Below are 26,231 nucleotides of genomic sequence, written 5' to 3'. Positions count from 1 at the left end.
CCCGGGTTTGATCACTGGGTCAGGAAGATCCCCTGGAGAAGGGAATGGCAACCCACTCCGGTATTCTTGCCTGGAGAATTCCATGGACAGAGGAGCCTGGCGAGCTACAGTCCATGGGGTCACAAACAGTGGGACACAACAGAGGGACTAACACTTTAACAATTTCACTTTCACTTTTCTTCCAAGAAGCAAGCATCTTTTAATTTCATGGCTGCAGTCACCGTTCACAGAGATTTTGGAGCCCAAGAAAATAAAATCTGCTACTGTTTCCATTTTTTCCCCATCTATTTGCCATGGAGTGATAGGACCAGATGCCATGACCTTCATTTTTTGAATGCTGAGTTTTAAGCCAGGTTTTTCACTCTCCTTTTTTACCTTCATCAAGAGGCTCTTTAGATCCTCTTCACTTTCTGCCATTAGGGTGTTATCACGTGCATATCTGAGGTTGTTGATATTTCTCCTGGCAATCTTGATTCCAGCTTGTGATTCATCCAGCCTGGCACTTCACATGATGTACTCTGCATAGAAGTTAAATAAGCAGGGTGACAATATACAGCCTTGACGTACTCCTTTCTCAACTTTGAACCAGCCCATTGTTCTATGTTTGGTTCTAACTGCTACTGTTATCTAACTTCCTGACCTGCATACATATTTCTCAAGAGACAGGTAAGGCATTCCATCTCTTTAAGAATTTTCCACAGTTTGTTGTAATCCACACAGTCAAAGGCTTTAGTGTAGTCAATGAAGCAGAAGTAGATGCTTTTCTGGAATTCCCTTGCTTTTTTCTATGATCCAACAGATGTTGGTAATTTGTTCTCTGGTTCCTCTGCCTTTTCTAAATCCAGCTTATATATCTGGAATTTCTTGGTTCACGTACTGCTGAAACCTTTCTTGAAGGATTTTGAGCACTACCTTGCTAGCATGTGAAATGTGTATGATTGTACAGTAGTGTGAACAATCTTTGGCATTGCCTTTCTTTGAGACTGGAGTTAAACTGACATTTTCTAGTCCTGTGGCCATTTTTAAGTTTTTCAAATCTTCTGGCATGTTGAGTGCAGCACTTTAACACCATCATCTTTTTAGGCTTTTAAACAGCTCAGCTGGAGTTCCATCACCTCCCCCCTAGTTTCTGCTCATACTAATGCTTACTAAGGCCCACTTGGCTCTAGGTGAGTGACCACATCATTGTGGTTATCCAGGTCCTTACGACCTTTTCTGTACACTTCTTTTGTGTATTCTTCCCACCTCTTCTTAATCTCTTCTGCTTCTGTTTGTTAGGTCCTTGCCATTTCTGTCCTTTATTGTGCCCATATTTGCATGAAATTTCCCTTGTTATCTCCAATTTTCTTGAACAGATCTCTAGTCTTTCCCATTCTATACTTTTCCTCTATTTCTTTGCATTGTTCACTTAAGGCTTTCTTATCTCTCCTTGCTATTCTCTGGAACTCTGCATTCAAGAGGGACGAGTCATGGGAACCTATCCTGTGTGCCTTTTCCAGACAGGGTAGGTCAGCTGCAGCCCTGAGCTGCAAGAGGGCTGGGACTCCAGGCAGAAAGCATTCCGCCTTCGTAAGGCCCACGTGCTGTCCGGAAACCTGGCGAAATAAAGCTACAAAACACAGCGTGCATAACTCTCCGGCTCTGAACTCAGTCTCCCAACACATGCCACGGCCACTTCCCGCGCAGACCCGCCCACCCTGCCCACAGGCCTCGCCCACCCCGCGATCTGAGGGCGGAGCTTTCTTCAGCGCAGACGCGCTGGGGCCCCAGAGGGTCGTGGCGGTGCTGGTAGGTGAAGGGAACTGAGAGAAGGTCTCGGCTGCTGGGGAGCCTTCATCTGTCATCAGTCCCTTCATTCCTCCAACCTGCCTCCGTTCCCGTACTCTCTCTCCACGTTCTTGGGGCTGATCGGAAACAAAAGGGCAAAGGGGCGCACGCAGCAGAGTTAGGTCCTGAAATCACCAGGGGATTTCTTCTGCGGGCGAGAAGGTGAAAGGAGGAACAGTGGCCAGACTCTGACTCCAGCACCAATGGCTTCAGCCAGCGGCTAAGGCAGCCGCGATGACACTTTCTCAAAGTGAAAGCGAAAGCCAAGTAGGCGGAGAGAACTGACGGCGCCAGGCGGCCGACCAAGCAGGGCTGTTTGAAGCCCCTTCTCCAGCCGACCCCTGGCCAGCGAGGGGACTGAAGAAGGGAGGCGGGGGAGGAGGGCCCGAGAGCAGCCCCCATGGGCGCCGAGGGGTGGTGCCTACTGCTCTGCTTGGCTTTCTCCGGGACAGCAAACGTCGGTGAGTCGGATGGACAGGCTGGTAGGGTGCGTTGAGTTCGAGAAGCATCAGGTAGTCCACCCTCCCCGAGGTCCCAGAGAGAGCAAGGGGCCGGGAATGGCTTCCAAGCGCCCTCTAAGCCCAACAGGTGGAAGGTTTCTGCGGCTGGTAACGATGAAAACCAATTTTGCTCGGGAGGGAGGCTGAGAACTCCGTGGAAAGGGCCAAACCAAGGAACTAGGGGCCTTCTCCGTAATACCTCAAAAGCAACAGACCCTGGGGACTAACTGGGAAGTTGAGAGGCTGCTAACGTCCAACAAACAGGCTCGTCTCCTCTCCCAATGCAGCTTTGCTCATTCATTTCCTTTTGCTGAGAATTCCTTTGACGGCAGAGAGAGCTTTTCATGGATTGTTGGAAATAAGAGTTTCATAAATCCCTCTGAAGCAAGGGAAATCCAGGACTTGAAATAATTCACGCCAAGAAGTGCGTACCTGGAGAGGCAGGTACTGCTCAGAAATCTGGTTCAGGGTAAAACAGAAGAACTAGGGATCAGGAAGATTAACCCTTGATGACTTGGCAGTTTCAGGCAGGGAGTAAATACAGGAGTAACTTTCTGGGCAAGAGGGTGCTCACACCAGCCTGTTCCCTGCAGCAGAAAGGCAATGGCAGGCGGTGGATGTGGTCCTGGACTGCTTTCTGGTGGAAGAAGGTGGACACCATGGAGGGTTCGCCAGCAGTGAGAACATGGTGAAGGCCGTGCTGGTGCTGAGGCAGGTACCAGTGCCAGACGATGGCTCCCTGGAAGGCCTCACAGATTTCCAAGTGGATACACTGACCAAGGACAACCCACTCATTACTTTCGAGGCCTCAGGTATGAGCCATCCACCCTGTGCCCCAGTCCTTCTGTGCTCCCTCCAGTTCCTGAACCTGGTTCCCAAGTAGACCCGCCCACACCGGCTTCCCATCAGCTCAGGCATTCTCTACCCAACTCCATATCTGTGCTGCCCTCTTCTCTCCACAGTGAACCTGGTACAGATTCCCCAGGCCGAGGCCCTGCTCCACGCCGACTGCAGCGGGAAGGAGGTAACCTGTGAGATCTCCCGCTATTTCCTCCAGCCCAGGCCAGAGGCCACCGTAGAGACGGCAGTCTGGTTCATCACCAATGTGCAGGTATCTGGAGGGGGACCAGGTGTCTCCATGGTGATGAAGACTCTTGAGGATGCTGAAAATGAGGCTGTCTTGCATCCCACGCTGAAACTGCCCCTGAGCCCCCAGGGGACTGTGCGGACTGCAGGTGAGAAAATGAAGAGCAGCGGAAAGTTTTGATTTTTTTTTAAGGGGGCCAGAGATGGGGGAACAGTAGAAGGGAGGGGACAAGACCGCCTCCATGCACACTGGTCATCTCAGGGGGTCCCCTAGGCCTCAGTCTGTTCTTCCCAAAGACCCCAGAGGGGGATGCTTTTCACCTGGTCGGGTGACCTGAGGACATAAGACGTGATGCTCTATTCACATGTGCTATCCACAGCTGCCTTAGTGAACTGAGTACCAGCATCTTCCAGGGAGCAGCTAGCCTGATCTAGTGATTCAAGATGAGAGTGGAACACAGGCCCACAGAATTTGTTCATTATCTCTCCCTTTTATTTATTTGGCTGTGCCAGGTCTTAGCTGCACCATGTAGGGTCTAGTTCCCCAACCAGGGATCAAACCCAGGCCCCCTGCATTGGGAGTGTGGAGTCTTACCCCCCGGACCACCAGGGAAGTTCCCCTGGATGTTTCTGAATCCCAGCTGCTGTCTTATAGATGTCCCACCACTTGGATTTGTCTTTTTCTTCATTAGACTGAAGTTCAGGGTGTTTGGCTCAGATTTCACCACCGTGTGCTTTTCTAAACTCTGACTCCAAGCACATGAACACGGCAACACTGAGTGGCGTGCCCTAGGTCACAGAGCCAGTAAGTGGAAGAACCAGGCTTCCACAAGCTTTGCCGGCTGCTCCAGGAGTTCCTTCCTACCTGAGGGTCCACGGTAACCCATGCTTTTGCATGTGTAATTTGTATGGTCCATAACTTTCATCAGATTGTGCAGGGGGTAAGTGACTCCAAAATGGTGAAGAGTACCACGTGTGCACGCTGTCTCTAAACACGCCCCAGGCGTGCCACAGCTCAGGAGTCAGGTGGCCTCAAGGAGGGAGCAGTCCACAATCACCCCTCTTTCTCCCTGGTGGCTCAGATGGTAAAGAATCCACCTGCAATGCAGGAGACCAGGGTTTGATCCCTGGGTCAGGAAGATCCCCCAGAGAAGGGAATGGCAGCCTACTCCAGTATTCTTGCCTGGAGAATCCCATGGACAGAGGAGTCTGACAGGCTTATAGTCCATGGGGTTGCAAAGAGTCGGACACGACTGAGTGGCTAACACGTTTCACTTTCTCCCACAGTGGAGTTCCAGGTGACCACACAGACGCCATCCCTGAATTTCCTGCTGGGGTCCACAGCCTCCCTACACTGTGGCTACTCCGTGGCCCCTGGCTTAGATGTTACCAGCGTGGAGTGGCGGCTGCAGCATAAGGGCAGTGGCCAGCTGGTATACCACTGGACCATGGGGCAGGGGCAGGCCAAGCGGGAGGGTGCCACCCTGGAGCCTGGGCAGCTGCTCACAGCTGGAGATGCCTCCCTCACGCTCCCCAGCCTCACTCTACAGGATGAGGGGGCCTACATCTGCCAGATCACCACCTCCCTGTTCCGAGCTCAACAGGTCATCCAGCTGGACATCCAAGGTGAGGCCAGGGTCAGTGACCCTGCAGAGAGGGAAAGGAGTATGCCTATGAGAGTGTTTTCCGGAATGGGATCAAACACAAGGGCACTTTGCCGAGAGGTGGACTTCAGTCCCACAGCCCGAGTCCTTTCTCTATCCTAGAAGCACGGATGGCATCATATTGAGTTTCCCATCAGGCTCTCAGAGAATTCCATTCAGTTTCCCATCAGGCCCTAGGATAATTCCACTGAGAAGTGTCCCGGCCAAGACCCTGCTGCCCTGCCCCAGCTGGCTATCTCCCGTCACCCCAGTCCTTCTGGACCACGTTCTAAGGAGGAGTAGCACCAAACCAAGGAGGGGCTGTGGGAGCGGTCCTGACGGGAAGGACTCTTTTTCTTTTTATTTATTTATTTTTTTTAAGTTTGTAACTTTTATTTATTATCGATGGCTGTGCTGGGTCCCTGGACTTCCCTCTAGTTGCCCTCCACAGGTCTCTCTTTATGGTGGCTTCTCTTGTTGCAGAGCACAAGCTCCAGGGCATTCGAGCTCCAGTAGTTGCAGCTTGTGGGCTCAGTAGTTGTGGTTCCCAGGCTCTGGAGCACAAGCTCACTAATTGTGGCTCATGGGCTTAGTTGCTTTATGGCACGGGGGATCTTTCCAGACTAGGGATCGAACCCGTGTCTCCTGCATTGGCAGGTGGATTCTTTACCACTGACCCACCAGAGAGGGGCCCCTCCCCCGGGAGGACTGTTTCAAAGCTTCCCTGTAGCTCAGCTGGTAAAGAATCCACCTTCAACACAGGAGGCCCCAGCTCGATTCCTGGGTCGGGAAGATCTGCTAGAGAAGGGATAGGCTACTGACTCCAACATTCTGGCCTGGAGAATTCCAAGGAGTCGTAAAGAGTCGGACACGACTGAGCAACTTTCTTACATCACCTTACATGAGTGTTTAAAATCACTGGCTGATAGTGATGCTAAGAAGCAAGCCAACCTCTAGCTGGTTTTGCTGTTGTTTTTCAGTGACGTGTGGGAATCATGCCCTGTTATGTCCTGCCTCCAGGATGCACCCCGCACTTCACTGAGTAGAAACCTTCCACCCCCACAACCTGCTGTCATGCTCAGCAGAAGGAGAAGGCTCCAGGCTCCTCTGCTGTCCCGGTGATCCCTGTGGGATTTGATCGCTCCTCCTTTCTTCCAGCTTCCCCCAAAGTACGACTGAGCTTGCTGAACGCAGCCCCGCAAGCCACTCTCATCTGCAATGTTGCTGGCTACTACCCCCTGGATGTGTCTGTGACCTGGACCCGGGAGGAGCAGGGTGGCTCCCCAGCCCCTGTCTCTGGCGCCTCCCTCTCCAACCTCCGGCGCAGCCCAGCTGGCACCTACAGCATCTCCTCCTCCCTGACGGTGGAGCCTGGCTCTGCGGGAGCCACTTACACCTGTCAGGTCACCCACGTCTCCCTGGAGGAACCCCTGGGGGCCCACGCCTGGGTTGCCCCACCAGGTATGGGAGTGCCCTCCTTTCCCCACCTCTACACCTGGGCTCAGGGCTCCTGCCCTCTGGCCTAGTTCTGCTTCCCACGGTCTCAGCTGCTGCTTTCCCAAGGTGGGGGCCTTCAGAGGTCCGACCACAGGTTCCCCGAATCTTTTATTATCCCCTGGGTCCTGGGGTGCCAGGCACTGCTGGGAGCTGGAGACCAGGGCTGAGCAGTCCCTCATCCTGCCCTCGAGGAGCTGGAGGCACAGACTAGGCCATCAGGGCAGGTGACCCCTCCCGGGGGGGCAGGGGGAAGCCTGGGAGACTCAGAGGGCCAGGAACACCAGGACAGAAGGAACGCACATGTGACAGCCTCATTATAAAACAGCCTAAAAGAACCGGGGGAGCTGCACGGCTAGGGGCGAGGGTGTGGGGGGAAGGGGGAGGGTGCTTGTATTTATTCAGGACTGAGCCAGCACTGCTCTGAGCACTCAGACGTGGGCCAGCACACATTCTCACACCTCCCATTTTAGAGATGAGTAACAGACTACAGTCCAGAGGGTTGCAAAGAGTCGGACACAACTGAAGCGACATAGCGCACAGACGCAACGGGCACTTACAGATGTCCAGTCGAGGCTGTCTGCCTAGAAAATGGTAAAACCGAAAACACGAACAATAGGTCGCCTGATTTCTCTACAGCTTTAACTCCCCTGCTGCTATTGGTGGGCAAATAACAACAGGCCTCCAGCTGAACTTTATCCTGAGGCCGCAGAATGTCATCGAAAGGTCTTTTTTGTTTTTAATGTTTGGGGGATATTGAAAAGTTTATTTTTTGAACATTGATACTTTTATTTTTTAACTGGAGGAAAACTGCTTTACAATGTTCCATGAAAAGGTCTTATGGCATGAAGAGTTTGCATCTTGAAATGCATTACTTGGTGGATTGCAAGGCCATAAGCTCCCCTGAAGTTTATGGGATTTTGCCTCAGCTTACATCACTCTCCAGTTATTTACAAAATTGCAGGTTAACTGTCAACAACTTTGTTCAGTTGCTCGGTCCTGTCCAACTCTTTTGCAACCCCATGGAGTACAACACACCAGGCTTCCCTGTCTATCGCCAACTCCCAGAGCTTCCTCAAACTCAATGTCCATTGAGTCGGTGATGCCATCCAACCATCTCATCCTCAGTTGCCCCCTTCTCCTCCTGCCCTCAATCTTTCCCAGCATCAGGGTCAACTGCTAATCTAAACTAAATTTCTCTTGTAAGACAGTTTGGAAAACTGTTGTCACGAAGTGGGAAGAGGTAGAGGATTGTGTGCGGAGTAACAGGCGGACAACTACCCCCAGCAGGTCCCAGCACCCCATGTGCCTGGTCCCTGAGTGAGGGCAGAGGAGCAGCTGATTGGAGCTCCTCGGCCAGGGACATACACAAACACACACACAGAGCGCGCTCTGTCCTTCCTGCATGCACACGCTGTGGGCGAGGGTTCGGGATGATTCTTGCACTGATTTCCCTCCACGGCTCTGTCAGTTGCAGAGCAGAAGTCAGCCCTGGGAGTCCTTCTGGCCAGCATCCTCTTTGTCCTGACCTTGCTGTTCCTGGGGCTGCAAAGACGCCAAGGTAAGAAAGCACCTGGACACCGTGGGTTCTATCCCTGACCGCCCTCACTTAGAGATCAGATGCTCTGAACACCGGCACACCTAGACCAGGAATAAAGCCAGCCCAGGCCCAGCTCTTGGGGTTACCCCACTGACAGCAACCTCGTTCCCTCCTGTTTCCTCCTAGCTACCTCACCAATGTCTCCCAAAACCTCGAGGCACTCTGGGTAGCTGCTCTCCTGCCTTAAATGTAAGAGATTCACATTTTCCCAGAAGGACTCTGAGCTGAGTCCCAGACTTCAAAAGGCCCCAAGAAAGCTAAAAAGAAGGCACAGATCACTGACTCTGGATTTCTGCAGGCCCCTGCCCTCCATCATCGCACGCCCTGGGCCAATATACCAAGGGAGAGAGCGTGGAGAGGTGGCAGGGTGGCAGGAAGGCAGAGGTCTGGGTGGAGCTTGAGACCTGAGCCAGCTTGGAGGCGGAGGTGTGGGGCTGGAAAAGATGCCAGAAAAAAAAATTCAGAAAGGAGCAGGAGAAGGACAGCGGGACAGGGTGGGAATTGGACGAACACACACAGTCACTGAACTCTGTCAGATAAAAGCGCCACGTGTCCGCGGAAGCAAAGCTTCTCCACTTCCCTGTCTTTCCCCACTCGGGGCCCCACCTCCCAGCCTTGCTACTCTACCTGCCAAGTGTCCGAGATGTGAAACAGAGACCCTCAGAGGTGGCCCCCAGGGCCCCGTCCCAGCTGCTCTGTGTAACCTGAGCTGTGGTTAAGCTCCTGCCCCTTTGGATGGCTGCTGGACATTATAGGACTCTACATGCCCCTCACCCCCTCAGCTGCAGGGGAGAGATTGCTCCTTTTAGTCATTTCTAGAACGGGTCTGGTCAGTACACTGGAATAGACAGCAGACGGCTGTGTGTGAGGGGCGTGGGGAGCAGAGCGCCTGGCCCAGGACCCAGGGGAGGTGGTGGCAGCTGTCTGAGAAGACCTGCAGGTTCTGTCAGTGAGATGCCACTCAGCTTCCTGCCACGGGTTCCTGTCACTCACACCTGGAAGAGCCGCCGGGTGGCATCAGGCATGAAGGCTGAGAGCGGAGACCACTTCCCCTGCCAACACCCAGACCTTTCATCTCAAGGGCGATGGCACATGTCAGCCACCCTTCCGGCCCAAAGCACCGTGGGAAGGGAACCAAAGAGAAACACCACCCTCCGCCCCGCCGAGGTCACTCCAGCCCAAACAACAGCTGAGTCGCTTTAGTGGTAGGAAGCTGTATTTTTTGGCCTTTGTTCAGAATACAGTAAATTGGTGAATACATGCCTTTGGTGGAAGGACATCTGTTATTATTCTGTACATGGAGGAGAGTGGGGTTAGGAAAAAAGAGAGAGGTGATGACAGACACACAGTGGAGACCCTGCACCGTCTCACAGCAAACGAGGAGGGGCTGTGGGGCCTCGGCTCCATGTGGCCGCCGAGCCCCGGGCTCAGGTGCATATGTGCTTATGCACGTGGGTGTGGGGTGCAGGGGTGGGGACAGCGAAGACAGAAGAGGGGACAGGCGGGATGAGAAAGAGAGTGGAAGAGCTGCGTCCCCAGAAGCACAGAGTGGACTCCCTCTGGGACAGATGGGACAGAACCCAGAAGTGATCTCCTGTGACGGGGCGGCCCAGGAGGGCGGGTTTGCTCCAGGCTTGGGACACATCGAGGCCAGTGGTGGTTCTTCTCTGGCGGTGACCCCCTGCGTTAGGCAAGGGGAGCCCAGGGGAGAGTGGAGGCCTTCGAGAGGGGCCGTGAGGAGGGCACACTGACTGCCTTCGTCCAGCTCTTCCGTCCCACCCTGGGGCAGGATGAGGGGAAGGGAGGGTTGGGGCGGAGGGAGAGGCAGGGGGGCTGTGCATCGTGAAATGCTACTGCATGGAGGGCCAGCCAGTCCAGCCTGGCCCCCTGCCACCTCCCGCTGGCGGACGGCTGGACAGGAGGCATGAAGGGACCAGGTGGGGCGGAGGGCCCGGTCTGGCCCACTCGGTGCCCTTTCCTGAGACCCAGCCTCAGCCCCTGAGACAGGCCGAGCAACCCTGTCCTTGGGTCCCACTGTCTGTGCCACAAACCACACAGAGAAGTGGGGAGCGGAGGAGGCAGCGTGGAGTCCAGGTGGACAGGGTGCTCTGGGATGGGAACGAACCGTGACAAGAACAGAGGCCACTCTGGGTGAGGAGGCCCCAAGGCGGCACAGGACCCACAAGCAGGCCTGCCTGTTGACATCCACCTCAACTCCGGGGCTGGGCCGCTGCGGGCACTGGGCTCCCTCAGCACTCAGAGCACAGCCGGGCCCCCCTTGTCTTTAGCAAGTTCACTGGGGGAGTATTGGGGAGTAAGGACTCCCCAAGGGTCCAGGGCTCCTCACCTCCAGCCCCTCATCCTCCTCCATCAACAGGAAGGAGCAACAGGAACCTCAGAACGAGAGGATGAGAAGTGACTTCCTCCAGGCTTGTTATTTTCGGGTTAGGCCCTGGACACGCTGTGTCTCTATAACCCACAGGCATCCTCTCTTTATCTACGCCAGTAAAATTCAATGAGAGTCTCAAACTCTGGCTAAATATGAAATTATTTGACGCCCTCATGAGCAACACAGAATGGTGTAGAGAACACAGACGAGCGCCCCATCCAGATATGAGCTGGCAGGACTGCTTCTAGGACGGGAACGGGAGTCCTGGCATTTTTTCGCTATGACTATGTGTCCTCCAGGTCGCTGGAGGACAAAGTAAAAGGTGGTAGGATCCCTGAAGACAGAAAATCTTAAGACTAACAGATGGGACGTCCCTCTGAAAAACAGGCTTGACTTTCTTAAGGCATCCTGCACCAGGCCCAGGCTGGACTGCAGACCCGGTCCAGGCTCCCCCGCAAGGCCTGGCCCAAGAGAAGAACTCCAGGTGAGGGACATTCTCCCAGCTGTCCCCAGCCTCCTCCTGCCAGCGGCCTGACCTGGCTTTTCCTGGCAACACCAGCAGCACAAGCCTCTTCTCCTCCCTCTAGTCCTGGCCCCTTCTTGGGCAGGTCACCTCAGCTCCGCCCCTTCCTAGGCCCTCCGCCTCCAACCCTTTGGGGGAATTTGAGGGAGCGTGAGAGGGGAGGAAGGAGATGCCCGCTGTTGTTTACCAGGCAGTTACCTCAAGACTGCACCATGAGCAGCATTTCCGGTGTCACGGACCGAGTGCAAATGAAAGCAACAAAGGAGGAGGAGTGGGTGATGGCGAAGCAGGGCTGGGACGGAGGAAGGCGGACGGGGGAGTGCCGGGGAGAGACAGAGGGAGAGAGGGACATGAGTCCAGACGGCCGGGGGGAACAGGGACGGGGTGGCACGTTCTCAAGCAAAAAAGTAGACTGGACACAGGAATCGGGAGGTCCCAGATGGCAAAGAGAGAGACAAGAGACAACAAGAGGGCACATGACATCAGGTTACTAGACACCAGGGGTGGCCGCAGGTGTCCCATCCCCACGGGCACCCCTCCACCCATGCCGGTGACACAAGAGCACAGCCCCCCTCCTCAGAACAGGATGGACCACCGTCCCCCACAGTCCTGCAGAGGGAAGGCTGGTCCATCCAGGAAGCCCCTTCTGCCCTCCCGCACCCAATGATGACCCTCCCCGCCACCCTGGCAGCGATCTGATCTCCGTACCTCAGTCAGAGCAGCCCCACTCCCCAGGCAGGCAGGCAGGCAGGCAGGGCTGGGAGGAGACTCCGGGACCTTCCCACCTCTTCACCCCACCAGCAACCTCAGCGATACTTACTTACGATAACTACCACGATGATGGCGCAGATGGCTCCCAGCATGATCATCATCTGGGGGAACACGGACAAAGAGTGAGTCCTTGGGTTCGGAGAAGGAGGGAAGGAGCCCCGGGCTGGGGATGCGAGAGCAGCACCGCCTCAGTCCTGGGGAACAGTGGAAGAAGCCACACGGCCCCCGCAATAGCTGGAAGCCTTGCAATCCCCGGCCCCCCGCTGTGTACCACCCCACTCCCCCATCAGACAGTAACCCCTCCACCACAGCTGGAGCTTCTCGAAAACGTCAGAGCATCTGTGACCTTCTCCTTTTCCCCTCCTCCTGTAGCCTGGAGGCTTTCAAAGGAACACCAGAGGAGATGCAAACTATGAACCTTTAGTCATCTGGTTCATTGTTCATCATGAAGTGTTCAGCTCATTCCCCAAGAGCTGCAGGTGTTTAAATATGTATCTACCCCAGCCATTGTGTCGACATTGGTGTGTCTTCGGAAGGGACAGGTAAGAATTTTTATAGGGGTCCTCTGGGAAAAAGCAGCTTTACTAACCCCTCCAAACTCCTCAAGGTCTCCAGGGCCTCCAGTGAGTGGTTCTGAGTGCTCTAGCGTACCCTGGTGGCTAGCTCGGGTAATGCAGCTTAGGAAGGCGGCTATCCAGATTCCCTCCCAAGAGAGGAGCCAGCAGAGAGGATGCGGAACCATTCCACATTCCACAGAGAATGTGGAACCTAAGGGTTTTCCTGCCTCCTGTGCGTTGAGACCCAGGAAAATCACAGGGAGGGGATGGGAGCACTCACCTTGCAGTTTTTCCACCAGTACTTCCTCTTTAACTTGGCAGCGCTGCTCTCAAATTGAGATGCACCCGCCTGCAGGGCGTCGGCTCGGTCATCCAGCTCTGACAGCTTCTGGTCCCTCTCTAGGACCTTGTCCACATTTACACGCATGATGTCCACAACCTGAGCAGGGCATGGGAACACAGAGCGGCTAAGCCCCCCCAGAGCTGGGGCCAGCACCCCAAGGCTGCCCTGCCTAATTCTACAGGGTGCCCTGCCTCCCAGAGCCGTTAGCTGCCCCTCTACATAAAGAGAAGTTTCCAGACTCCCATGATTTGGAAACTCTCGGAGAAAAAGCTATCCACCTACCTCCTCCACTTGTGCCTGGGTCTGCTGTAGTCGTCTGTTACTGGTCATATTAGGAGGAGGGCCAGGGGGACCCCCACCTGGGGCAGCCCCTTCTGCCCCTTCAGTGGGTGGCTGAGCTGGAGCAGACCTTTGGAGAGAAGGGTACAGAGACAAGAAAGGAATCCCGTGCATTCTCGCCTCGCAGCACCAAGGTGGTGGCAACAATAAGGTTATACGCAAACAGCAGGGGTCTAGCTCCTTGGCAATGCCAAGTGGGGAGATACAGAGACGCAAGGCAAAAAACAAAAGATCTTGCAACTGATGGGGCCCAGCGACACCCTGGCTGGAGGGTGGCGTCAAGAGCTCTCATCTGGGCTGTCCTCTGACCCAAACTCAAACGCATACTCTGGCACGATGGCTACAGGGACAAATGGGCCAGCTGTACCTTAATTGTCATTTCTCTGCCTCCCAGAAGTCAACCTGGAAAACTCAAATCCAGGTTAGGAGAATTATATTCAAAAAAACTAAACCTTCAGGACAAGTTTTGGAGAAGGAAATGGCAACCCACTCCAGTAGCCTTGCCTGGAAAATTCCATGGATAGAGGAGCCTGGTGGGCTACAGTCCATGGGGTCGCAAAGAGTCAGACATGACTGAGCGACTGAGCAAGCACTCAGGACAAGCGTACAGACTAACCTCTTTTTTTTTTTTTTTTTTGCAAAGGCTGAATATAAAAATAAAGGCTAAGCAGACAGACTCTGCTCAAGGGGAGTCAGTTATTGGTATGTTTCACGAAGTGACTATAGTGTGTCGTGGCCACTGTAGGACGACTTGGAGAATCACCAAAGGCCTCTGTAGTTGGAGTGAGTCAGAACTGTTTGCTTGCTTCATTTTTTGGCAGAGAAGGTTGGGGGTTCACTTAGATAGAACCGGGGCCCAAACCAATTGTGTTAATTGTGAGACTGTTCCAAGAGCCTAGGCAGGAAACAAAAATACTGGACACAGTCCTCAATGTATAGGCATCAGGGACATTCTGTCCCTTCTTTTTCTAGATTTGGCATCAAGTCTAGGAGACTCTCCTAGTTCTTTATGTCCCAAAGAGAAATCTTGGTTTACACTGAATAAACACAGTGACCATTCTCTTTCCCCCTTAGCCTTAGGGTGGGGGAATAATCTAGCATGAAAAGTGTTAGTTGCTCATTTGTGTCCAACTCTTTGCAACCCCATGGATTGTAGCCCTCCAGGCTTCTCTCTCCATGGGATTTCCCAGGCAAGAATACTGGAGTGGGTTGCCATTCCTTTCTCCAGGGGATCTTCCCAAATCAGGGATAGAACCCCAGTCTCCTGCATTGCAGGCAGATTCTTTACCATCTGAGCCACCAAGGAAGCCCCATCAAGCATGGAGTCCTCCAAATAAATCCCCCTCCATGTCTCCCAACACATAGAAGCTAAATTCATGTCCTAAAGAACTTTCAGAAGTCTAACCTAAGGCGTGAGCTGTTCTCTGCCAAGGAAGAACTCATAGGTAGGAGATAAATTGCTCAAATTTGATGGAGAAGAGAAATTACAAGAACTCCTCAAACAGAAGCAGAATCTCACAAAGCACACCTCATCAGAGCAGTCCAAGAGTAAACGTACTACGGACGAACCATCACAAAGTCACCAAAAAGGAAAAGCCTTGACTATTCACAATAGAACTAATACCCAGAAGTTCCTCCTCTCTAAGTAAATTTCAGTCTAAAGAGACAGAGAATAACCCCTCAGAAAGGCTCTTCTAGCAGATGACACCTGACTCATCCCAGTTAAAAGAATTGTTTTCCCATTTCCCTTTAAGGCACAAAAGAGGCAAAGGAAAGATACGGAGCTCTGGAAGCCACTAGACTCCTCTGCTACTACTGAGCTAAGCAATCTAGTTCTCTGATGAAAGTGGAAAATTCAATGAGTAGGAAGCAGCCGGTGTTTGGTCTTGGAAGTGGTCCAGGCTGGTGGCACCAATGACAAGATTAAGGTCAGAGACCTCGTGACACCCTTCTAGTCACCATGCTTTCCTCACCTCCTTCCTTCATCCCACATGGATGCTACTGGGAACCAGTCAGCGGAGAAGGCTCCCCCTGCCCAAAATGAAAACACAGAGCTTGGCCAAAACACGTAAACTACCATATACAGTTAAAACTGTAGAAATCAAATACAAATAGTTACAAAGCTTTGGAAGGGACCATTTCCCTTACTACTTGTTGGGAGTTGGGAACATGCAGGAGTAACATATCCAAGGCTAGTTATAAGCCTTATGTAACATAAGTACATCTTTCCCTTTTTTTGTCACCAAGAGAAGCAACATGAATACGTCTTGGACCAGGCCAGGACTCTGGGCAAGAACGGGAAGTTCTTCCACTTGTCTAGCTATAGTTCTCCCTTAGGATCTTGAGACAGTCATGACCGGATGACTAAATTGATTATTAGAGACTAAACCTAATGTGTTAAGGGAAAGTGGAGGTGCGGGAGTGGTCCTCAGCTCTATTTCTCTTCCAAATACTTGGCTAAGACTCACTGACAGGAAAACACCTCCTCTATGGGTGGCCTTGGGATGAATGGCTGCTCGGAATTGCATACCACTGCCCCTGGAGTCCTTGTGAGCTGCTCACCAGAGAACTGGCAGACAAGTTTCTGAAGCTTTGCTCACTACCAAGAGGGGGCTGCTCATCGCGATCGGGTTGAGAGATGTGCACAAATGCAGACGCTGCAGAGCAACCCAAGCAGCTAGCTGGCAGGTGCACCCATGACCGTCCTTCCAGAAGCCCTAAGTACCGCCTTGATCAGTGACAAGAAAGAGCCTGGAGCCCCTCTCGGGTGTCTCCACGCCCCACCTTCGCCGGAGACCCGATTGAGGAGTCCCGCAGGCGAGAGGAGAGGGGGCAGTGAAGGTGGGACCCCCGCGCCCCGGCCGCGCCCGTGCGGTGCCGGCTGCGGCTGGTGCAGGAATGGGGTGCTGCCTCCCTTCCCGAGGGGGTGGCCCGGCCCGGGGGCGGCGCGCGGCGGTCTTTCCCCGCGCCGCCGCAGCTGCTGCAATGCGCCATTTTCGGTCCCGCAGAGTCCGGCGCTGGGGTGAGAGTTGGCAACGAGGTGTCGAGCCCCCCACATCAGAGTCAACTCACATGTCACCGAGAGAAGAATGAGAGGACCGTTTCCTCTCCGGAGTCTGCGGCTAGACACCCGATCGGGAAACGCTGCGGTGAAGCCGCGCACACCTCCGAGCTCCGCCTCTAGCTGCCCACCGGAGGTCTAACTGCGGTGGAACTTACTGCAGTTGCCGCGCCGGCCCCAGTCTTTATCAGTGCTGGCCACGCCCCCAGATCAAGCTGACAACCCTGCAGCCCAATCCATGCCCAGGACGGGCGCTAGTCCCCGAGGCGAAGGCCGAACAAGGCCTAGAGTGCCCGCCCCTGAAAATTGGCCAATCACAGCTCTCTTCTCATTCTAATTCGGTGGAACTCGGCGCCAACCCTCTGGAAAGGTGGCTCCAGTAATTTGAATTGGACCTTTTCTGGTGCCTCCCAGCCAATCGCTGAGCAGTTCCTCGCGTCAGGGCCCGCCCACGGCCCGTCTCCAGCCAATCACGCAGCTTCCCCCGACAGCGATGGGCGGGCCTTCGGCTCTCCCGGACCCGGACTCCCGAGCCCCGGGAGCTGCGGGTGTTCGACTATCTAGGTAGGGCCCAGGTACTCGCACCCTGCCCATCTCCACCTCATCTCCCTGCCTTTGACAAACAGCTCTGAGGAGGCTGAATCCATCAAGGCAGAGCCGCAGGCTCCCGGGGCCAAAGTAAATATCAGAGCTCCTCTCATCCGATCTACACAACCAACAAGCCCCTCACGCAACGTAAATTTGACTCCCCCTTCCCTCTCGACTCAGTTACCCAAACCAGAAACCTGGAAACTATCTTAGATTTCCTTCCCGTTCATTTTCACCTGTCCTCTAACAATTCACCAAGTTCTCCTTCTTAGTATTTCAAGTATTCTCTTCCCTCGTCTCCTTGTCCCACTTCAGATTATCTCTTACCTGGATGCCATCAGTTGTAAAACTATTACTTTATGTCCCGATGAGTAAAAAGGTAACAAATACACTGTGACATAATGCCTTCTTATCACTTCGATTTTTTGATTTTGTATTTATTGAAAGTGTAGGTTTCTGTAGGTATAGGTTTTTATCATACTTCATTACCATGGAAAAACAGAAAAGAGTAACACGGTAACAGTGTTCCTGAAATCTCACAGACAGCAAATTTTATGATTCATTTTTTTGACTCAGATGTGCATGGTTTCCATACAATGTAGTCCTCTATGCATGCCATCAAGGGCTTTGGTGATGCAGCATTTCTTAAAGGAATGTTCCTTTTCTGTCTCTAGAATTTTCTTCCAAGCCTCAGACACCTAATTTGGCAAATTTTGATTCTTATGAGCCAGTATGACAAATACAGTATGACTGTTCTGGCTAATAGTTATAGTCAAACATCCCAATTTATATGTTCAAATTAAAAAAAAAAAAGAAAAAGTGCCAAATGGCCTCTAAAAAATTAATGAAATATAATATCTTCCTGTTTCATCTTGCCCCTCAGTTATAACTATCCTCTAAGAAACCACCAGGGTGATCTATCCAAATGTCACAACCCTACTTGAAAACTTTAAACAATTAGAAACATAATGCGTTGATCATATGTGTTTATCCCATCCCCCTTCTGAAACTATGTCAAAATGAGAATTTGTAAATATTGAAAACAAATTATAAACCCTTAAAGACAAATAGAATGGAAGGAATTGGTCCTGACAGCATGAATGGCTAAATATGCCCACCAGATTCATATGAGTTTGCAAAAAAAAAAAACAGAGAGGTTCCAGTTTAGGCTTATTACAGATAAAGCTGCCATGAACATTCATGTGCAGATTTGTGCCATGCATCATACCAAGTCACGTCAGTTGTATCCAACTCTGTGACCGTATGGGCTGTAGCCCGACAGGCTCCTCTGTCCATGGGATTCTCCAAGCAAGAATACTGGAGTGGGTTGCCATGCCCTCCTCCAGGAGATCTTCCCAACCCAGGGATCAACCCGAGTTTTGAATGTCTCCTGCATTGGTAGGCAGGTTCTTTACCACTAGTGCTGCCAGGGAAGCCCATGTGCAGGTGTGCATGAACATAAATTTTCATTGCTCTGAGATAAATGCCCAAGAGTGCAATTGCTGGGAGGTAAAGTAAATACATGTTTAGTTTTGTAAGAAACTGCCAAACTGTTTTTCAGAATGACTGTACCATTTTAGAATCCCACCAGCAACATATGAAGAATCCAGTTTTTCCACATCCTCATCAGCATTTCAGGGAAGTATTGGAGAAGGCACCCCACTCCAGTACTCTTGCTTGGAAAATCCCATGGACGGAGGAGCCTGGTAGGCTACAGTCCATGGGGTCACGAAGAGTCGGACACAACTGAGCAACTTCACTTTCACTTCTCACTTTCATGCTTTGGAGAAGGAAATGGCAACCCACTCCAGTGTTCTTGCCTGGAGAATCTCAGGGATGGGCAAGCCTTGTGGGCTGCCGTCTACGGGTCACACAGAGTTGGACACGACTGAAGCGACTTAGCAGCAGCAGCTGTAGCAGCAGCAGCATTTGGTGTTGTCACTTTAAAAAATTAGCCATTCTAATAGGTATATAGTGATATATTGTTGTGGGTTTTCGGTTTCCCTAAAGGCTAATGATGTTGAATATATTTTAATGTGTTCATTTGCCATATATATATCCTCTTTGTTGAAAGATCTATTCATGTCTTTTGCCCATTTTTTAATTGGGTTGTTTTTGCCTTTAAGAATTATTTAAATATTGCAGATAAAGTACTTTGTCAGCTAAATAGTTTCTCCCAGTCTCTCTTTTGTCTTATCATCCCCTTAACTGGAACTTTCTTAGAGTAAACATTTTCAATTTTGTTAAGATCCAATTTATGAACTTGTCCTTTAATGCATCACTTTCTGTGTCACACTTTGCCTAGCTCTAGAGTCTCATACTTTTCTCCTATTTTATTTTCCAAGAGTTAGATAATTTTGTTTCATAATCCATTTCGAGTTAATTGCTGTATGAGGTGTGACATTTAGGTTGGGGTTCCTTTTTTTTTTCAATGGATGTCCAATTGCTCCAGGACTGTTTGTTGAAAAAGAAACCCTTCCTCCATTAAACTGCTTTTGCATCTTTGTCAAAATCAGTTGGGCTGGGAATTCCCTGGCTGTCCTGTGGTTAGGATTCAGCACTTTCACTGCTGCAAGCTCAGACTCAATCCCTGGCTGGGGAAGAGCCCACAAGCCATGCAGAGCCACCAAAGAAAAACAAACAAAAAAAAAAGACAAGGGAAAACCAGCTGGGCGTATTTGTGCAGGTCTGTTTCTGGATTTTCTATCCGGTTCCATTGATCTATGTGTGTGTCCTTCTGCCAATGACACACTGTCTTAATTATTGTAGCAACAGTAAGCCTTAACATCAAGTAGAATTATTTCTCCCATTTTATTGTGCTTCTCCAAAGTTGGTTTAGCTATTCTAGATCCTTTGCCTAAAAGATCATTTTTAAAAGGCATTTATGTAAACTGGCAAGAAAGTAGATTATTTAAGGACCAAAAGACTAAGTGAACACTGGTGCCTGGAGAGATAACTGGGCACTGAAGCCTGTTTTGCCTTGAGGGCATTTGCTTAAACGTTTAATTTAGGCATGGTGGCCTCACAGAGTGCCATTGTGGCATAGGAGACAGAACCCAGGGCCTCCGTAGAGTTGGAGATCTAATAGAAGGCCCTACCATAAAGTCAGAACCCCAAAGGACTATATCCTCACCTAAGAGTGAATTTAAAATATGCTAATATCTGAACTGCCCCTATGGGACTACACAGAAAATCTGCTCATCTGAAACCTAGGTAGCTACTAGAGAACTATTCTTTTTTCTTTTAAATATATGCAGACAGGGCTTCCCCGGTGGCTCACCAGTAAAGAATATATCTGCCAATGCAGGAGACATGGGTTCCATCCCTAATCTGGGAAGATCCCATACGCTACAGAGCAACTAAGCTTGTGTGCCACAACTACTGAGCCTGTGCTGTAGAGCCTGGGAGCCGCAACTACTGAGGCCACATGCCGCAGCTGCTAAAGCCCGTGCACCCTAGAGCCCATGCTCTGCAACAAGAGAAGCCAGCGCAATGAGAAGCCAAGACACCGCAACTAGAGAGTAGCCCCCGCTTCCCATAACCAGAGAAAAAGCCAGTGCAGCAACAAAGACCCAGCACAGCCCAAAATAAATACATGATACATAAAATTATAAAAAAATATTGTTATAAATATATGCAGACACTTTGTAATCAATGCTGTGGGTTTTCTGTCTGAATTCATTATTGGTCCTAAAAACAAAATAGCAAGAACTTAAAATATTTCCAGGTTGACAGTGCCACCAAGCACCGGCTGTAGCAATGCAAGTCCTCTCTCTGGATGAGCTTATTTTCGATCTAGGCCTTGGGGAATTTCCACAGATACAGTTCCAAGAAAAATAAATCGTGGTCAAAAATTGGAAACAAATAAGGAACAAAGAACCAGGAGCAAGAGCCAACAAAGATGGAGATAGGAAGTAAGAAAAGTAGATAATCAAGCCAAATAGTTCAACATCTGATTAATAGGCCTTCTGCAAAAAAGGAAACAGGATATGAGGGAGAAATATTACAAAAGAAATACAAGGGAAAAAATCTGAATTGAACAAGTCTTTCTGGATTAAATAGTACACCATGTGCCTAGCATAGTGAAAGGAGAAGAAATCAGGTCAAGACACATCTTTGTGAAATTTCAGAATATTAGGGGAAAAGAGAAGATCCTAAAAGATTTCAAGAAGACAGAGAGAGGCAGAGGGACTTCCCTGGTGGTCCAGTGCATAAGAATCCACCTGCCAATGCAGGAGATTCAAGTTTGATTCCTCATCCCTCAGAGCAGCTAAGCTGGTGTGTTACCACTACTGAGCCTGAGCTCTGGAGCCTGTGCTCTGGAACAAGAGATGCCACTGCAGTGAGAAGCTGGAGCACCGACACTAGAGAGAAGCCTGCCCAGCAACAGAGACCCAGCACAGCCAAAAATACGCAAATAATAAAAATTATTTGTAAAAGAAAAGCATAAGAATGCCTTGGGGAGACTCAAGGCTAGAGTTGTGTGTTGAATTGCATCCTCCCCAAAATTTTTATGTAGAATTCCTAACACTCAGATCTTAGAATATGCCCAGGTTGTTGCAGAGATAATTAACTGAGATGAGGTCATATTGGTGTAAAATGGGCCCCTACTCCACTATGACTGCTGTCATAGAGTGGGGAAGCTTGGAGAGACATGCATGGGGAGAATGCCTTGTTCACATTCAGGTAGATATCTGCCTGATACGTCTGTAAGCCAAGGAACACCAGATACAGCCAACAAACCACTAGAGGCCAGGAGAGAGGCAGGGAATAGATAAACCCACACAACCCTGGTGATGCCTAGTCTCAAGACTTCTAGCCTTAGGAACTGCAACTGGATACATTTCTGTTGTTTAAGCACCCAACTCATGGTACTTTGCATACAGCAATCCCAGAACACTCATACACCTGTCTTGAACTAGTACATGTGTTGGATTCCCAAAACAATCAACACATTTTGTACTATATCACATACATGTGATAAAAATACCAGAAGGAACTGATTTGTTATGAATACTGATAAGTTTAGGAAACCAACAGGAGTAAACAAATCCAAAGTGTTTCTTAGACCATGAATCACCCTGAAGACAAAAACAGAACATTGTTTTTTCTGGGGGACCTTTAGGTACAGAAGGCAGAGTTAATCCTACTCTTCAGTTCATGACACACGATCTCTACGTATGCATAGAGATTTTGTTTCACTTTTTGTTCTCTTTTTCCTTATTCCCCTTCCCAGCCATAGAAAGCATTATAAATTGTCTGATATTTATAATTTTGTGTTTTTGCAAAATGGGTACTGTCTTCCATGTGTGTATTTTTAATCTACATAAATGATATCATGTTTTAAATCTCATTGTGTTTTTCCACTCAGCTGGAAGTTTTAAAGAGGAAAATTGTACAATTTGTAAATGAGCAGTTTGCTCTTTCGTTCCAATTCTCACATCCATTTAATTCCTTCCCTCCTCTGTTCTTTCCTCCCTCCTCTGTTCTTTCCTCCCTTCCTTTTTTTTTTTTTGTATAACACTAACTAGGACCTTCAGTACTAAGTTAAAATACAGCAGCAATAGAGGGCATTCTAGTCTTGTTGCTGATCATAAGGGAATTGTTTAGTCACTAAGTCATGTGCAACTCCATTGACTGTAGCCTGCCAGGCTCCTCTGTCCATGGGATTCTCCAGGCAAGAACACTGGAGTGGATTGCCATTTCCTTCTCCAGGGGGTCTTCTCAATCCAGGGAGGGAACCCTTGTCTCCTGCATTGCAGATGGGTTCTTTACCACTGAGCTACCTGGGAAGCCCACTCTTGAGGGAATATATATCCACTCAATATCTGGCATGGATCTCCAGGATGTCACCTTTACCAAATTAAGGAAATGTCCATCCTTCTGTTCTTAGGGTTTTTAAAATTATAAATAGGAGCTGAATTACTTAACTTCCCTTTTCTATATTGACTAAGATCACAGAGAACTATACCTTCATCTTTCAAAACAGGAAGCTAATAGATGTCTAAAGCTGCTAAATCATGAACAGCAGGAGGGCATTTTATTTCAAACTATGATGACAAATACCAGAAAAGTTCAAAAAAGTAAAAGCCTTTCATTCTGGGAAGCTAGTTTGGAAGATGGGTAAGGCAGGAGATTGCTGTTATTGTCATATAACTTTCCTTTTTCTTTTATGAACTATGCATGCATGTATTACTCTGATTTTTTTTTAAAGAAAGCTTAATTTAGCCATAAAGTGAGATACGATTCATGTACCATATGAACCTATACAGTATACAATCACACTATTTTTAGTATATTCATAAAGTCGTGCAGTTATCACTACTAGTTCCAGAACACTTACATCAAACCAAAAAGAACCCGTGTACCTGTTGGTAGTCATCTCCCATCCCTCACTCCTTACCTCATCCCCTGGCAACAACTCATCTACCCTTTCTCTCTTGTGATCTGCCTATTCTGAACACTTCATATAAATGGAACCATATAATATGTAGCCTTTATGACTGGCATCTTTCATCTTTCAAGGTTCCTCCATGTTACAGCAGTACCTCATTTTTTTTTTTTTAATAATTGTATTTATTTTCAGCTGCGCTGGGCCTTCACCGCTGCTTAGGCTTTTCTCTAGTTGCAGTGATCAGGGGCTGCGCTCTAGTTGCCGTACACAGGCTTCTCATTGCAGAGCACGAGTTCCAGGGCGTGCAAGAGCACGGGCACAAGAGCTGTGGTACCCAGGCTTAGTTGCTCTGCACCAAGTGGGATCTTCTTAGCCCAGGAATCAAACCCATGTCCCCTGCATTGGCAGGTGGATTCTTTACTAGTGAGGGAAGCCCCCTCATTCATTTTTATAGCTGAGTAATATTTCATTGTATACATAGACCACAGTTTATCCATTCGTCAGTTGATGGAGATTTGGGCTGTCTCCTTTCCGGCTATTCTAAATAATGCTGCTATGAACATTTGTCAAGTTTTTGTGTGACTATGTTATCAGTTCTCTTGGGCGTATACCTAGGGGAGGAATTGCTGTGTCATATGGTAACTCTCTATATACCTTTTTGTGGAAGTGCCAGTTTTCCTAAATGGCTGCACCATTTTACTAAAGGTTAAGTCTTAATGGTTCTTTATTTTAAAAAAGTATTCTTGCTCATTTGTCTGTGCCAGGTCTTAGTTGAAGCACATGGGATCTAGTTTCCTGACCAGGGATTGAACCCCAGACCCCTGCATTGGGACCGTGGAGTCTTAGCCAGTGGATCACCAGGGAAGTCCCCTTATTAGTTCTTATAGTCTTCATCATAATCTGACTCTGGCCTCCATCTCCTGCCCGATTTCTCATTAGCTCTGCCAACAAATGCCGTTCATAGCTTTCCCGTATGTGCCAGGCTGTTTCTCACCTCTGACCTTTGTTTCAGTTTCATCTGCCTGGAAAGCAGGCTAACCTCCATACCGTATCTGTTAACTGCCTCCTCCAGAAAGTGTTCCCTGCCTTCATTCCTGCTGCCCTAGGATGAGGTAAGGGGCCCTCTTCTCTGTACCTATACAGTTGGTAATTAACATGCTTTAAATGCCGTAACAGATTTTACAATTATGCTTTTCCGCCCTGTTTTATTGAAGTCTATAGTTGCTGTACATCAAAGTGATTCAGTTATACACATTCTTTTATCTATTCTTTTTCATTATGATTTATCCCAGGTTAGACATAGTTCCGTGTGCTATACAGTAGGACCTTGTTGTTTATCCATCCTAAATGTGCTGAAGTGTAATAGTTTGCATCCACCATCCCCAAACTTCCAGTCATCCCTTTCCCTCCCCGTCTCCCCCTGTAACTATGCTTGTCTACCTTCTGCACTAGGAGGAATTCTTTAAATGCAGTTGTTTTTTTTTCCCTTTGTATCCCTCGAACCTACTGGTAGCCTTCAATAAATGGCTGTTGAATGTGTGACTTCTAGACATTTACCAAGGGTCTACTAAGAGCCAGTATACAGAGAGACCAGGTATGAGGCTAGTACAGTGAGCAAATGTGTGCAAGACAGTCCCTGCCCTGAATGGGCATGCGCCCTAGTCAATGGGAAAGATGGACACAGAGACATAAAACCAAGCAAGATCAAAAAGCAAACACATGAGTTCAGGGGCTCGGACAACTCAAAGTAAAAGGGACCTTAAAAAGTCTTCCTTTGTCTTCTTCCATTTTTCCAAAGCCCTACACACACTCCAGAGGACTGTCATACCATTTACACTTGCCAAATTGTGTTAAATATTTTATGTGCATAATTTAATTTATTCCTCACACAACCCTACAAGAAAAGTATTGCACTGCTCCTAATGGACAGACTAAAAAAAACTAAGTCTCATAGAAGTTAATTCCTTTGCCTAGGGCCACAGAGTGTTATAGCTTAAGCCCAGATCTGTCCAACCCCAAAGGCCATGTTCTTAATCAATATATGCCCCTCCCCAAACTATACTATACTACTCATATCAACCTAAAACATCCTTCCAAGAAACACAAATAGCACTTATAACACATAAAATATTTCTTTAAAAACAATACACCAAATACTTTTCTTATTTCATTTTGCAAATATTTACTGAGAGCCTCACACACTGGGCTTCCCTGGTGGCTCAGACAGTAAAGAATCTGCCTCCACTACAGGAGACCCAGGTTTGATCCCTGGGAGGGGAAGATTCCCCTGGAGAAGGTAATGGTTACCCACTCCAGTTTTCTTGCCTGGAGAATCCCATGGACAGAAGAACCTGGTGGGCTATGGTCCATGTGGTCAGAAAGAGTTGAACACGACTGAGTGACTTAACACTTTCACAATTTCTTTCACTTCACATACACTAGGCACAGATGACACTCAATTTAACCCTAATCAATACACAATTCTAGAAACTGTAGCATATTTTTCTCCTCTCAATTGAGTAATGTCAAACATTTAAGTTGATTTATAGCCGAGCAAGTTATCTAAAAGCAAGCCTTGGTAGCGTAGCAGTTAGGCAGGCAGGCTAGGGTCTGTAGGTCAGGAGTTCGAATCCCAGGCCAGGCAGGTAGGTTAGGTAGGGCCCTAGAGTGCAAGGGACTGACCCCCTTGGTGTTGGAGAAGACTCGAGAGTCCCTTGGACTGCAAAGAGATCCAACCAGTCCATTCTGAAGGAGATCAACCCTGGGATTTTTTTGGAAGGAATGATGCTAAAGCTGAAACTCCAGTACTTTGGCCACCTCATGCGAAGAGTTGACTCACTGGAAAAGACTGATACTGGGAGGGATTGGGGGCAGGAGAAGGGGACGACAGAGGATGAGATGGCTGGATGGCATCATTGACTCGATGGCCGTGAATCTGAGTGAACTCTGGGAGTTGGTGATGGACACGGAGGCCTGGCATGCTGTGATTTATGGGGTTGCAAAGAGTAGGACATGACTGAGGGACTGAACTGAACACAAAAAGCAGCTAGTGTCATACTAAGGTTCATTATAGCTAGACCTACCCAGCCATCTCCCAATAAATTGTGTTCCCTCAC

The 26,231-nt window shown here is 49.4% G+C and overlaps 2 protein-coding genes across 5 annotated transcripts; one reads left to right on the top strand and one right to left on the bottom strand.

Annotated features, from left to right (window-relative positions):
• TAPBPL (TAP binding protein like) lies at positions 1,733–10,679 on the top strand. Of its 4 annotated transcripts, none has more exons than XM_018048597.1 (7): positions 1,733–2,288; positions 2,921–3,139; positions 3,290–3,562; positions 4,701–5,039; positions 6,215–6,517; positions 8,022–8,111; positions 10,528–10,679. In XM_018048597.1, the coding sequence occupies exons 1-7, from the start codon at positions 2,228–2,230 to the stop codon at positions 10,560–10,562; spliced, it is 1,320 nt and encodes a 439-aa protein (XP_017904086.1). In that variant the 5' UTR covers positions 1,733–2,227; the 3' UTR covers positions 10,563–10,679. The 4 variants fall into 4 exon arrangements, with proteins under 4 accessions (XP_017904086.1, XP_017904084.1, XP_017904083.1 ...); XM_018048595.1 differs by lacking the exon at positions 10,528–10,679 and adding an exon at positions 9,232–9,410 and having other exon boundaries at positions 2,924–3,139; XM_018048594.1 differs by lacking the exon at positions 10,528–10,679 and adding an exon at positions 9,232–9,410.
• On the bottom strand, positions 9,349–16,478 carry VAMP1 (vesicle associated membrane protein 1). Its single transcript, XM_018048598.1, has 5 exons — positions 16,145–16,478; positions 13,016–13,142; positions 12,671–12,829; positions 11,883–11,934; positions 9,349–11,474 (listed from the first exon to the last, which is right to left on the bottom strand). Coding segments are annotated over exons 1-5 (357 nt in total). The 5' UTR covers positions 16,147–16,478; the 3' UTR covers positions 9,349–11,457.

The sequence above is a fragment of the Capra hircus genome, chromosome 5 (assembly GCF_001704415.2).
Source record: "Capra hircus breed San Clemente chromosome 5, ASM170441v1, whole genome shotgun sequence".
Classification (NCBI taxonomy): domain Eukaryota; kingdom Metazoa; phylum Chordata; class Mammalia; order Artiodactyla; family Bovidae; genus Capra; species Capra hircus.
Note: the sequence above shows the minus strand (reverse complement) of the source record. Positions and strands in the feature narration are given on the sequence as shown.